Source organism: Prunus mume, linkage group LG2, assembly GCF_029339155.1.
Source record: "Prunus mume cultivar Tortuosa linkage group LG2, ASM2933915v1, whole genome shotgun sequence".
Lineage (NCBI taxonomy): Eukaryota > Viridiplantae > Streptophyta > Magnoliopsida > Rosales > Rosaceae > Prunus > Prunus mume.
In genome coordinates, this window is record NC_142699.1 from 46,282,287 (window position 1) to 46,297,513 (window position 15,227).

The following is a 15,227-nucleotide window of genomic DNA, read 5'->3' on the forward strand; positions in this document are numbered from 1 at the left end:
TTATGCCAGTTATTGGATATCAAATTCCTCTCTCCTAATACAGGTTGTAGGGATGGATAAATAACCTCTCTTGTATGAAATTAAAACTTAGATATCCTGATTCTCTGCTTGTTTCTTCTGTGCTTGGATTTTCTTGACTTTCGTTCAAAACTTGCCTCATACGTCTTCTTTTGCTGAGGTACTTCCCACAAATCAAGTTTCTCTTCTGGGATTTGAATCTAGTTCTTTTAAAATTTCCAATATTATTCTTCTTGTTCTTTTGATAGGACTCTATCTTTCAACCTTAGATATTAACCAAGAACAGAGAGAACCCAAAGAATGTTTTTGTATATCTCTCAACAATACGTACAATGGCTCCCCAAATTGGTAATAAAGCCACCGTCAAGGATACAACAGTAATTGTAACAGTACACATGGCTAACTAACTATCCAAAACAGTTTTGGCTCCAACTCTAATACCTATCATTACCCCTCCCTTTGAAGCTAAGTTTACAAGCATTGAAAACTTATTAGAACAAAAACAGAGTTGCTACAACAATTGCAACATGATTCATCTGGAATTGAAAGCAGCTTAAACCTAGGCAATGAATTCTGGAAATCTGGCCTGGAGGTCATGGTAGTCCTCTCACGTGGCATCCCTTGGTGTGTGACCCTTCCAATGCACTAGGACATCCACCCCCGCAGCATTACCACGTTTGACTAACTTCCTTTCCAAAATAGCCAGTGGCTCATCTTGCACAATACCATCTTCAGTAATTCGAGGTAATGTTAACGAAGGAGTCACGTGAGTTCCCAAATGCTTCTTCAAACAAGACACATGAAATACGGGGTGGATCTTACAACCAGTAGGCAATTGGAGTTTGTAAGCCACTGGTCCCAACTTCTCCGGTATCTCATAAGGTCCATAAAATTTGGGCAAAAGTTTGTGGTATGAGTGAGCAGCCAAGGACTGTAACCGATAAGGTACTAAACACAAATACACCATATCCCCAACCTGAAATTCCCTTTCGAGTGATGTTTATCAGCTTGAGTCTTCATTCGATTTTGTGCCATAAGGATTAGATTTCAGCAAGGTCAACATTCTGTCTCTGACAGCCAAGCTTCTATCAACATTGGCGAATCTTGTAGTGCTTGGCTCATATGGGGTAACCATGGGTGAGGGCTGACCATAAACAACTTCAAATGGGGTTAACTTGGTTGATGTATGATAGGTTGTATTATAGCTAAATTCTGCCCAAGATAACCAAAGCAATCATTTTTTGGGCTGAGCAGCAGCAAAGCACCTCAAATAGGTCTCCAAACACCGATTAACCACTTCGGTTTGGCCATCAGTCTGTGGATGATAACCAGAGCTCATCCGTAAAGCTACATCATGCAATTTGAAGAATTCTTTCCATAAGTCACTAACAAATACTGGATCCCTGTCGCAAACAATGGAGCTAGGCATACCATGTAACTCAAACACATGATCCATAAAGAGCTGAGCAATGGTAGCAGCTGAATGAGGATGGGATAAAGCAATGAAATAGGCATACTTGCTCAGACGATCAACTACTACAAAAATGACAGATTTTCCTTGGCAAAGGGGTAATCCAACAATAAAATCCATTGAGATATTAGTCCACACCTTATCTGGTATAGGCAAGGGTTGCAATAATCCAGCAGGAGTCACAGTTTCATACTTATGTTGTTGACAGATGTGACATTTAGCTACCATTTTCTGCACATCATGTTTCATACATGGCCAATAAAAACTCCAAGAAAGTCTTTAATAAGTCTTCAAGAACCCAGCATGACCAGCCATTGGAACTGAGTGATGAGCAGCAAAAACTTTGGTCTTCCAAATCGAATCAGGACTAAGGACTATTCTGGAGTTATATTTAAGGAGACTCATTGTCAATGTGAAACTTGAGTAAATGATTTGTTGTAGAAAGAGATGGTGCATGAGGTGATTGTGTAGGACCAGCAACAGCTAGAACTTCTTGTTTTTTTACTAAGAATCCAAGGATCACCCTCATTGTACCGTCGTAAATCATCCATCCAACTGTGATAAGGATATGTAATTGCCAAATTCTCAACATACTGCCCAGAAACATCAGTTCCAATAGGCAAGTGTCCATGGCAAAGACTTGAACTTGATCAGTAGAAGAGCTGTGACTGATAGGAAATCTAACAAAGCATCAGCTGCTTTATTATCACTCCCTTGCATATAGTGTATCTCATAATCATAGCCCAAAAGCTTGGTGACCCATTTTTGCTGAAAAGAAGTGTGAGCCTTATGATTGAGAAAATATTTAAAACTATGGTGATCTATCTTAATGATAAAGTGTCTTCCTTGTAAGTAATGATGCCACTTCTTGATGGCATGAACAATTGCCATCATTTCCCTCTCATAAGTGGAAAGGGCTTGGTTTCTAGGACCAAGAGTCTTGCTGGTAAAAGCAATAGGTCTGCCTTCCTGTTGTAACACAACTCCTATACCAGATCCAGAAGCATCACTCTCAATGATAAAAGGTTTTGTAAAATCTGGCAAGGCGAGAACCCTAGGAGATAACATGAGTTCCTTGAGTTTGTGAAAGGCAGCAGTAGCATCTAGAGTCCACAAAAATCCATCCTTCTTAGTTAACTGAGTCAAAGGGAAACTTTCCCTACCATAGTGAGGAATAAATTTCCGATAATAGCCTGTTTACCCAAAAATCCTCTCAAACTTTTAACAGTAAAGTACAGGCCATCACTGCGTTTAATTTGGAAGGATCAGCTGAAACTCCTTCCCTATTCAATAGTAGAAACTCCAAAGGCACACTTGGACATCTTGACAAAAAGTTGATGATGCTTTAAAATTTCCAAAACAGTATGTAAATGCCTCAAATGATCTGACCATGAAGTACTGTAAACAAGAATATCATCAAAAAATACCTAGACAAACTTCCGTAAACAATTCCGGAAAATCTCATTCATCAAACCTTGAAATGTGGCAGGAGCATTTGTCAAACCAAAGGGCATAACAAGGAATTCATAATGTCCCTCGTGAGTCCGAAAAGCTGTTTTTTCAATATCTTCTGGATGAACTCTGATATGATGATAGCCACTTCTCAAGTCCAATTTGGAAAAATACTTTGCCCCATGCAATTCATCCAACAGATCATCAATAAGTGGAATTGGATATTTATCCTTTATAGTTAACTCGTTTAACTGTCTGTAATCCATGCACATTCTCCATGTGCTATCCTTCTTCTTGACCAACAAAACAGGAGAAGAAAAAGGACTATGATTGTTCCGTATAAATCCAGAGTCCAGCAGCTCCTTGACACACTTTTCAATTTCTGACTTTTGAAGTGGTCCATAAGCAGATGGTCTAATGCTTGGTGGTTTACAACCAGAAATTAGTGGGATCCGATGATCATGTTCTCTCACAGGAGGTAGTGTAGTTGGGGTGCCAAAGACAGCAGAAAAAGAATCCAATAAGGCTTGCAATTCATGCTGTTGTGGTGAGGATAAATCATCTACGGGTTTGGCCATATTTTCACATTCTACAGCACAGAGAATCACACCATAACAACCTGAATGCAACAACTTGTCCATCTGTTGACAAGAAATAGGCTGTGAAGGCTGAGGCTTAGAACTGGACAAACAAATTTGCTCATTCCTATGCCAAAACTTCATAGTTAATCTCTCAAAGTCCCACAAGATTGGACCAAGAGTTCTCAACCACTGAACCCCTAACACAATGTCACAGCCTCCCAATGGCAAAGCAAACATATTAGAGGTATATACATAAGTCCCGATGGCTAAAGGAACCGCAGCACAACAACCCTTACTCTGAACTTGTCCACCATCCAGCTATCATGACATCACAAATATGATACTGATCTAACTTCCAACCCAACTTCTTAACCATGCCAATATTGATGAAATTATGAGAACTTCCAGAGTCTAACAATACCACAACAGGACAGTTTTTAATTACAGCAGTGAGTTTCGTAGTCTTAATAGCAAGAGGAGCCGGAGTACCATACAAAGCACAAGCTGTGATACAACAAGCATTCACCTCAGCCACTTGTTCAATCTGTTGTAATTCATGAACTATTTCCTCTTCCTCAGAACTATTATAACCCATATCCAACAACACATTTTGTTTCCTTGCACACTTATGACCCCTCACAAATTTTTCATCACAATAAAAACAAAGATTATTCTGCCGTTTATATTGGATTTCTTCTGGGGTTAATTTATTGACAGGCATATCCTTCCTAGGAACAACTTCATTTTTAGCAAGAACTAAATCATTTTGAATGGGTAAAAAAGGCAATCTTGACTTAGAAATTCCAGCAGAATGTGCAAACCTCAACTTTTGAAGTTTAGCATCCACTTCATGAGCAAAATTCATGGCCTCATGAATTGTAGTAGGACGAAGCAGCTTGACATCATGCTTGAGTTCTTCCTTTAATCCTCCAACGAAACAGCTCAATCGAAAAGTAGGACTAAGATCACGGATTCGAGTTGCCAATCGTCGAAACTCAGCGATATAATCTTTTAAGGGACCTGTTTGACGAAGCTTAAAGAGCGACTCTGCAAAATCCTCAAACCCATGAGAGCCAAATTCTCTGCAAAATGCCCTGGTAAAATCTTCCCATTTGGACAAAGAAGAAGCACATTCCTCCCATTGATACCATTGCAGAGCCTCACTATCCAGATGGAAAGAAACCATTTTTACCTTTTTCTCAGAAGGCACCGAAAAGTAATCAAAATACTACTCCGCCTTGTAAATTCCATTCAATTGGATCATCCCCATCGCTGAATCTGGGAAATCTGATCTTAACAAAGGGCATGCGATTCTCAGAAGAAAAACCCCTTTCTCTCGGTGATCCCTCTCTCCGCGCCGCTGAGAGCCATCACCGTCGTCGTTATCAGATGGAGGCGGGAATGGCTGATCAAAACCCTCACGACGAGAATCAATTGAATCGAGGCGTTTGTCGATGGATGCGAACTTATCCTCAAGAAGATGCTGAATTGTTTCCTAAAATGATTTGGTTCTTGGAATTAGAGGCTTCCAGCGCAACAACACGAGCGTCCATTGTTAAAGCACCAGTACGAACACGAGCACGGGTCATATACTAAAGGAACAGCTTAGAGGATCAATGGCATGATACCAATGATAGGACTCTATCTTTCAACCTTAGATATTAACCAAGAACAGAGAGAACCCAAAGAATGTTTCTGTATATTTCTCAACAATACGTACAATAGCTCCCAAATTGGTAATAAAGCCACCGTCAAGGATACAACAGTAATTGTAACAGATTCCCCAACTAACACTTGACATGTGGCTAACTAACTATCCAAAACAGTTTTGGCTCCAACTCCTAATTCCTATCATCTTTAAATCAAGTTCTTTCTTATGGGGTTTTAAATCAAGTCGATCATCTCCTTAACCTCATGGGTCTCTCTTTTTCTTTTTCTTTTTTTTTTTTTAATTTCATTTTGACGATTAATTTAAAATCGTGCTTGGATTATCGTGTGTGGTACATGGTGTTTTATTTTGACGATTAAGGCTTTAATTTTGGGTGGATTTCAATATTATGGTTTTCCCATCAGGCCCTATGAAAGAAAAATCATGCTTGGATTATTGTGTGTGGGACATGGGGTAGTTTAGGCTTTCAGGGCCATTAAGAATAAAAGTACAAAAGAATTTCAAAATGGGAGTTAATGTTGGTAAAAATTTCTTGCTAAGCATGGAATTTAAAAAGATACAACCTGAACATATGGAATTTAAAGTTCTATAAATGCTTTAATCATCCATCTCATGTTCACTTTTTTTTTTTTTTAAGTACAAGCGACAATCTAAACTATAAGGGAGATTTCTCGCACACACAACTATGATGTTGTGGGAATTTGAACTTGAGATCTCTTATCTGCAAGGCAATGCCCTTTTCTACTGGACTAGACCCGCCCATCCCATGTTCACTTAATCATACGCTAGTGGCACCTTTATATTGAGCCGCCCAGTCAGTGAAATATGGTTGAAATAGTTTTATAGTTGTGTTCTTGTTATAAGAATAAATAATAAATGTGAAAAAAAACTTTGTTATAAGCATCAAACTAAAGCTAACACGATATACAGTCTCTGTCAATACTTTAGAAAGAATACATCTAATGACATAATGTAATAAAGAGGAAGGAAATCAAATGATAACTCTTAACGACAACTTCGGAATTCACCAGTAATTTGGATTCCATCAGGAGTTTAAGTAATACCTCAAGTTTTATTGAATCAAAATATGAATAATAATCCAAAGACACGCTAATGTGTCCCTTGTATACTTAACAATCCTAGGCTTGCTAGGAAACCCTAATTGGAAGTAAAAATGGAAATGAACAAAATTCTTAAATTATCCTTGAAACTTAAAATGCTGTAAAGACAAAGAAAATGTTGGAATTTGGCCAAAAATATGTAACCGTAAAGAAGTGCTTGTCGTTATCTTCAAAACGACAGGTCATGAGCCTAATTATGAGATCGAAGCCCAAATCTGCATGGACTGGATTGTCCTACTTCGACGATGCATTCGCTTGTACAGTTGCTCCTCGATCTGTTCAGCCATATGTTCTACATTAGTTCGGTCTTAATCCATAAAGATTGGTACACACTATGTCTGCTCAATCAATAGGGTGATTAGTCCCAATTCATTCACGTAAAGACACTAAGACAAGTGTGTAGGTGTTCAATGGGGATTGAGTCCACTAAACGCGATCGACCAATAATTCTTGTATGGAAATTTTAGTCACATGTCAAATAAAAATTCTAAGTTGCAATTAATGCAAGTTAGTACTCAAACTTGAGACATCATTATTGTCTTATGAACACGTAGCTTGTCTTTGAGAATGTTATACGCTTATATCAAGATATATGACTCGAAGGCATTATCGGGATTCTCAATTAGTTCATAGAGAGACATATGAATGTACAACAAGAGATCTCTACTTTTAATAAAAAGTGACAATACTATAAAAATATTATTCAAGAAATCTTTAGCCAAAGTATTAAATAGGATTATGAAAAGAACTTTCTAATCTCATTCATAAGAATTATAGGATCATTAGTAACATTAGGGATTTGACATGAGCTGCGCATTTCCTAATAATGTGACACAAGGTATTGTTTTATAAAATAACTGAATTGCATTGCAATTCCAACTCAATATATTATCCAAAACAGTTCCATTTAACTTGGATAGTCATGACAGATTATCATGTTGCCCAAGTTTTAGGCTCAATCCTAAATCAATTGGTCACAGAAGTTGGCTACTTTAAGTTCATAAGAAGTTCATACCACAAATGGAGTGGTTGGAAGATTGCATTGTTTTAGAGAAATCCAATCACTAAAACTATGCAATCTTCCAACCATTACATTTACTGTACAAACTTGATACGAACTTGAAGTGATAAACATCTTTGACCAATTGATTTCGGATCGAGCCCAAAACTTAGCCAACATCATAATATGGTGGGATGAGTCATTTGGTCAGTTTTATATAATATAATAGAAGATTATCTAACAAGCAAAAATTATTTTAACCCATACCCAACCAATATAAATATATAGGAATTTGTATTTGTAAATATTTAACTAATGTGTTAATTCGATAATGCAATGATAATTGAGGAATTTAAAACTTCTAATATAAGCATAAGCTTAGCCTTGGTAGTATGTCAGGGTGGCATAGACCTGATCTATAACTTTCCAACCCTATCGTAGACAGGCCAAAATTTTCAAGGCTTCTTGCCGAGTTGCCAAAAGCACCATCAGACACAGCCTGATCACGTTTACTTAATGCCAACATGAAAGATTGCGCCAATGCGCGAGGAAGGACTTCTCTCCCTCTCCGAGAGCAGAGCCAAGTTCAAGGTAAGTTGCAATAAGGTCTTAAGGCCCATTAAAACGCAATTGAGAAGGCATACGCTATAAATCATACCATCATATTCCCCACCATACATTCATTAATTCATGGTCAGAATCATTGTACAACACAAGTTTATAAATATACATTTTGTAGATTCATTTAAGTATACAATCGAAGTACCGTACTAGAAGCTTATCCCACCACCAGTTAAAAACCAGAATGGTTAGGGGCCTGCATTAGATGGAGTTCAAGCATGACAAAATTCAATCACGGAATTACATTGAAGGGCGTCATGCTAAAAATTTCTGTTACTGAATCCGAATCTGCCTCACAAAAAATGGGTTGTGCTTTAGAAACGAAATTGGTTACCCTTTACACCGCCTCAATCTGGCATGCATCTTCAAGACCATTTTGGTAGCTGAGCATTGATCTGTATCAATGGAATTGTGAGATTGCGTTCTCAAACTTGGGGGAAGTATTCTTAATGGGGGCCCAGATATCTGCACCATTACTTTGAGCAACTCCGGCAGTACAAGAGACAGGAACAAGGCACAGACCTCTGCTTCTCAAGCTGTATGGCTCTAATTCCTGATGAAAGAAAATTAATGAACCGCATTACATTTTCACCGTAAATTTAAACCAATTATGCCAAATTAAATGGTACTAATGTGTGAAAAGAGGGGCATCTTTGACCCAATGCACACTAGGTCACATCACTTTGCTTTTTATCCAACAACACACGTAGGACATGGCAGCTTAGTGATGTCTTCATTACGACATGGTTACATTCAATTAATGTAATTCATCAGTTCTCCAAACAAACTCTGAAATATCATTGACATTTTGCTCTTGCTTATGTCTACATCCAGCTCAAGCTCACCTGCATCTTAGCTGTTGGTGTGCTTTCAAGGTATGGAGCGCTCAACACCTAAATCCACCAGCAAGAAAGTCAAATCAACCTTATCAAGCAGTTTATACAGAGGACGCATCTCTCAAAAGTAAAACATTTCAAATATTTGCATCATTAGTTTTGAACAGCAAGCCCTATCACTTCTCATTACTCAAATAATACAAACAAGGCAAGATTGAAGTTACTCATCTTGATTGTTTTTGCAGAACAAAAAAACAAATATCTTACAGGCCAAAGAAACAAAAAACAAAAAATAAAACGTATCTTGACTGTTCTTATTTTCACTTAGAGGCAATCTTTAAAAAGGAAGTGTCTCATTCATATCACAATATCAACCATGCGGAATTATGTCTTATACCAGATTACATCTGAAGTTGGCAAATACCATATAACAAAATCCAGTCTATGTAATAACAGGTTACCAGTTATGAAGTTGGGTACTAGGGAAGGTGTTCACTTATAAGAAGAATGAAAAGGCTAACCTTAACTTGTTCATGAAGGAAGCGTATGTAATCCATTGCCTCCAGCAGAACTGAAGCTGTGTCTGTCTGCAGTGCAGTACAATAATAGGACTTTAGACACACAGAGAATATATAAACAACTTTTTTTTTCTAGGAATAAACTGTTGGCATTGGAAACCTATCTACACTAAATATAGCATAAGCAATCTCTATCAGATGATATTCACTTTGTGGTGATGCCTGAAGTGCATGATGGGTGGACCCAAGAATTCTAAACACCACAAATTCCATGAGATGAGTTAATAGGAAACCATTAATGTCGTAATGCCACCATTGTAGATCATTCTTCAACAGTTTTGCAATTAAGGAAAAGGATTAATTTGTTCTGTGTACCTTTCCATATGGTGAAACAAGCTGTTGCAAAGCTACAATCCGTTCCCAAGCTTCTCTTTCCTCTCCTACAAGCAGAACAAAAAAAATTTAAAACATAAGTAGCTCGCAATAGATATCCCTAGCAAACTACGCCCTCGAGTAAAAACCCCATTTTCTTTAGGAATTGAATTGCTACCACACAATGGTAACTACACAAGTGTGAATTTTAGAGCTGCTACTGAAACGTACAGAACATGCCATTTTCAAGCATCTTATAATTATATATATATATATATATATATATATATATATAAATAAGAAAAAATAAAAAAGTCAAGCAATTTCTAACTATATCAGCTTTGAATAAATAAACTATTGTTATGAGATAGTTGCATTTTTCTTTTCCATGGATATTAATAAAGGTAATGGAGCACTTGAAAGCATATTTTATAGAGATCAGAAAACAATTCTAATACCTAAGAGCTTCAAGTTCCAAAATTTAAACAAGTGTTCTGAGTGCCTCCCAAATACCAATTAACACACGCACATACCAAAATTTAAACAAGTGTTTGATTCAAGTTCCAAATACCAATTAAACAAGAGGAACAAGATTGAGTCACACCAGTGCAAACCTAAGTTTTACAAATCATAAATTTCTTGAGAGACAGATATCAAAAGACAGCTCTCGTCAATGTTTAGAAGAAACATCCTAGAGACCCCATTGAATCTAAGATATAATTAAGGTACATACCCTAATAACAAAAAATTTGAGAACCAGGAAAAGAACACTTTTGTGGAGATGGATAAATCAGTCTTATGTCAGTTGGATGCAAGAGAAGTCAAAACCCACATACACACACACACACACACACACACACACACACATCAAATAAATGAGGATGCAAACTGAAAAATTAAAAGGAGGGAAAGAAGGAAAAGAAACCTTTGTGGAGATGGATAAATCAGTCTTATGTCGTTTGGATGCAAGAGAAGTAAAACTGCTTTGATCAACAGAGCAGGGGCTTCTTTTGTGTTCTGTCATGTTTCTTACATCTATCCCTTCTTCCCCCTAGGTTAACATAGAAAGAAGAATCACTATTTGTAAGATTAGACAAGCATTAGCAGAAATACACACCCAATAATCAATGTTAACCTAACACTTTCACAAGTCCCAAGTCCCAATATAAGATGAATACATCCAGAACTTCAAGTATTTCCCTTGATGGTACAATGTGTAGCAAGCAGTCCAGAAAGGTCAATCATCCTTCTTGTTTGGTTATAATTATTGTACATGTTCGTCATAATGTTTTACTCTTGAAGGAATCTTAACTAAAAAGGAGGGTAGCAAAAAAACAATTGATGTTAAGTTCCTAACACATTAAATAAATTACCTAACAGGAACAGGAACTTATTATGTGTCAGTTTTTTAATACTCACTACAGATCTATTCCAGACAAAACATATTATCCAAACAGTAGGCCTCTTGTGACAGGATTTATGAACACAGATGCTCTCCTATTCCCACGACACTAGGAAACAAAACGAATATACTATATGCAAAATGAGCTAATACTTAGTGACATCCTAACTACAGAAAAACTCTTATTTCTTTTTGTCTCAAAGCAATATGCGTGAAGCTTTCTTGGATGCTGGTTTATCCTTTACCTCCTACGAAGCACATGAATGCACAAGGTTTCACACAAGTCTTACAGAACACAGGAAATCATGCACATGGGTAGAAGCTGCAGGAAGGCACCCGTGCGGTAATGTTAGAAAAGCCAAAAATAGAAGATTACAGTTGACCGTCCGACAAGTTTTATTTTGATAACCGAAGCATCCAGGAACACGGCGAATTTTTTCCATGAACAAGCTTAATGCCATTCAATGTATACCTTAAAATAATCAAGTTTTATATAAGCAATACACGACAGCATGCAAATACATCACTGCATTATTAATGTTCATATTATAAACAAAACATGCACTGTTTCGGTCAGTGGTTTACCCTCAGTTCGACACACAGAACAAAATATAATATATACAGTCCATTGGTGCTAGCGTATATAACAAATTATTAAAACTTGCAAACTCACAAAGAGACAACAGCTCCATCGTACAATGAAAAACACAATCACCTACTTATATTAAACTAATAAATATATAATACAAGCAAATAATGCATTATATTATACAAATCAAAACTCAAAGTCCTTTAGAATGGACCAAAGGTCCGTGATTTCATTAATCCAAAGACATAAATCAACCACGCTTAAAATTGAATGGCGTGTTAGTAAATGATAAAAATAAAATAAAATAATAATAATAATAATAATAATAAAGCACAAGATCAGAATCATAGATTAGCTTCTACGAGTGTAATCGGAACAAGCTGAAATTATTGAATGACTTTTGGTGGGCCCAGACAACAAATTTATATACTATGCATGAATTGAAACATGAGCATATCTAATTGGCGTACACAATCTTCCCACCTCTTTAATAATATCACAGAGTATATCATAATTATTAATACCAAATACACATTTATATAATACGTATTGACACTCCAAAAAACTCACAAGATGTTCAGAATTTTATGAGTAGAGAACACAATTTGTAACATATATATATGTTCACCAAAAATTGCTATGATCAATGGTATATGTGGAAGAATATGAGCAAAAGTTGAAAAGAAAATTATATGAAGCTTTTATGAACTCACCGAGAACCTAGCGCCTGCATTGCAGAGAGAGCTAACAATCATATTTTAAAGCTTAAGCCAAAGTCTTGAAAACCCACCTCCAAAATCACAAAAACCACCAAACCCGCGTTTAAAGTGATAGAGAAAAGTGACCCAGTTACTCAAAAAGAGCCTCTCTATCCCTCTCTCTGTCAGTTGCCTTTTTCTAAATCTAACCTTTTTGGATTTTACTTTGTAAAGTATGAAACTTTACACAATAATCAAACTAGTAGCACTGGAATTCACCAGAAATTTTCCAGAAGTCAAGAAGAATCAGTGAATAACTTCAATCCACCAACATGGGATTTCAGTGAAATTACTGAAATTGAGGACCGAAAGAGATCAATTACTATGACCAAGTAACAGAAGCTGAAAAGGTGGGAGAGAAAGAGAGAGTGAGAGAGAGAGAGAGCGAGAGAGAGAAAGAGAGCTTGGCCAGAGGCACACAGAAAAAAGAGAGAGAAAGCAGAGAAGCTGAGAGTGTGAAAACTGGGGGAGAGAAGGGAGAAGAGAAGGCCTTCGAAAGTGTTTTATAAAGTTAAAAATTTTGTTTTTAAAATGTTTTTTTTGGTTTTTTTTGTTTTTGGTTTTTTTTTAATATTGAGTTTTATTTGACAGCTAATATCCAACCGGATAGAGAGGGAGAGAAAAGTGGTTAATTTAACTCAGGACGACGTCATTTTTCTAACCATGGTCGAATGACTTTTCTTTTCACATTATTCCTTGCAAAGGTTGAATTCAATGAATATTTGTATTTGCCTTTGGCTTGAAGCTCTTAGAACAACTCCACCCATTTGCCCTTAGAGAGTCAGTCAGTTTAGCCTGAGGTTAGGGAGAAAAAAAAAAAATGTTTTCAGCGATCAACCCAGCCCGGGAGGTGTGGGACCCACCAACTCGGCCGAAGGCAACTTCACCGAGGTCCAAAACGCGGTAACGTCACGCCGAGCACGCGGGTTGACGCGTCAACGCAACGTAGCTTCAACGGTTGGAAGCCACGTGTCACACCCCCAATGCTTCGATTTGCTTCAACAGACTTCATCTAGCAATAAAATTATGAAAAAAAATTGAAATTTGTTTAAAAAAATACTAAAAAATTCTAATTTTTTTTTCCTATAAATACCTCTTCACTTTCAATACCAATCCTCACACATTTTATATTACTTCTACTATTACTCAACATTTTATTCACTCTTTACTCAACATTTTCCTCTCTTTCACCTTATATTTTTATACCATTATTTTTATGGCTTCTTCTATCGAAACCGGAGGGGCGTGGAGCACCATGGAAGATGTTTCTTTGTGTGAGGCTTGGCTCCAAGTTTGTCATTGTCTCGTGACAGGCAATGAGATGAAATTTTTCCATATGTGGAAAAAAATTCATGCCGAATTTTACGAAAAAATTCCGGGGCCGACTCGTACATAAATGGCATTGTCAAGTAGGTGGAAAATTCTCAACAAAGAGTTGGCAAAATGGAGAGATGCCTTGGCAAAAGCGATGAACAACTATAGAAGCAGGGAAAATCGTACTAATGAGGTAAGTATTTTGTAATTTTCGTTTTATTAAGTTTAATGTCCTATTATATATATGTTGTTAATATTTATTGCATTTTCAATATTTTGTTAATATTTCTTGCATTTTAAATATTTTTTTAATATTTCTTGCATTTTCAATATGTTGTTAATATTTCTTGCATTTCCAATTGTTTCTTCATATTTCTTGCACTTCCAATTTATTTGTAAGGTTAATTGCATTTCCTTTTTCTTTTTTTTTTTTGTTACTTGCATATCCAATATATTTTAAATATTTCTTACATTTCCATTTTTTTGTTAAATAGATGATTCAAGCACATATGTGGTTCGGTGCAACCGGGGGTGGCAAAAAAAGTTTCAACCATCATGAATCTTGGGAGGTGGTGAAATATTATAAACACTTCATAATTATTCCCACAGGTCCCGCCGTTGTATTAAACTAGACGACACTCCGTGATTCAACGACATCGAATTCACTTCTCGATTCCCCTATAAGTGAAAACTCACCCATTGAAAAGTAGTCGAGGCCCATTGGCCGAAAGGTTGCGAAGGCAAATAAAGCGGGTAATTCAAGCAATAATAATTCAAAATTTTTGGAGGAAATTGCAAGGCAGAATGCCATAAGAATTGAAATGGAGCAGAAACGCCAAGATATGGAGGTGGCAATTCAAGCCGAGTGTGCACGAGAAAAGGAGTATTTGCGCAAAAAAGACATCGAGAAGACGGATCGGGAAACCATGGCGATGGATACAAGTCATATATCCCCTGAAACAAAACAATATTGGAAGTTAGAACGAAGGGATGTTATGAGAAGAAGACTTTTCCAGGATGATGGGCCTAGCAACACGGATTAGTTAAATGATCAAAACCATTAAATTAGTTGGCATACCTTTTATGTATTTTTATTTTTCATGTTTTCTATTAAAGTTGTTGTACTTAATGTATTTTATTTTAGTAGTAGTAATTCTTAATGACTTGTATTGGATTTCTTTATTTAATAAACAAAGCATTCAATAAAAGACCTTTTTATTTAACATATTCCATACATCAAACAAAACATAATAAAAATAATAATAAAAACTACAAACAAGGCACAATAATAATAATAAAAAAACCACAACCAAAGCATAATAAATAAAAAACAACACAACCAAACCATAATAAATAAAAAAACAACACAACCAAACCATAATTAAATAAAACATAACCAAAGCATTTATGCTCCATCATTCATCTTCATTGCCTTTCACCGCCCATAGATGCTCCATCAAGTCAAGTTGACGCCTTTCATGAATATACGAAGATTGCATCTCTGT

The 15,227-nt window shown here is 36.5% G+C and overlaps 2 protein-coding genes across 2 annotated transcripts; both read right to left on the reverse strand.

The window, feature by feature from the left end:
* Positions 1-2,095: 2,095 nt before the first annotated feature.
* Positions 2,096-4,708, reverse strand: LOC148920547 (uncharacterized). Its single transcript, XM_089044664.1, has 3 exons — positions 3,944-4,708; positions 2,964-3,840; positions 2,096-2,682 (listed from the first exon to the last, which is right to left on the reverse strand). The coding sequence occupies exons 1-3, from the start codon at positions 4,706-4,708 to the stop codon at positions 2,096-2,098; spliced, it is 2,229 nt and encodes a 742-aa protein (XP_088900790.1).
* A 3,259-nt stretch (positions 4,709-7,967) lies between these two features.
* LOC103322369 (basic helix-loop-helix (bHLH) DNA-binding superfamily protein) lies at positions 7,968-12,893 on the reverse strand. The gene is given in 7 exon segments (XM_008224278.2): positions 7,968-8,486; positions 8,779-8,826; positions 9,291-9,356; positions 9,663-9,706; positions 9,709-9,727; positions 10,585-10,710; positions 12,364-12,893. Coding segments are annotated over 7 exon segments (498 nt in total). The 5' UTR covers positions 12,406-12,893; the 3' UTR covers positions 7,968-8,333.
* Between the last annotated feature and the right edge of the window lie 2,334 nt (positions 12,894-15,227).

What these genes read in the sequence shown, in the direction of transcription:
- LOC148920547 (XM_089044664.1), bottom strand. Translation starts at nt 4,708, where the DNA reads ATGGTTTCTTTCCATCTGGATAGTGAGGCTCTGCAATGGTATCAATGG. An exon ending in TTAAAAACTGTCCTGTTGTG is followed by an intron (nt 3,841 to 3,943) that starts GTATTGTTAGAC and finishes ATGTCATGATAG; the next exon opens with CTGGATGGTGGACAAGTTCA. An exon ending in TGCTCCTGCCACATTTCAAG is followed by an intron (nt 2,683 to 2,963) that starts GTTTGATGAATG and finishes TTGGGTAAACAG; the next exon opens with GCTATTATCGGAAATTTATT.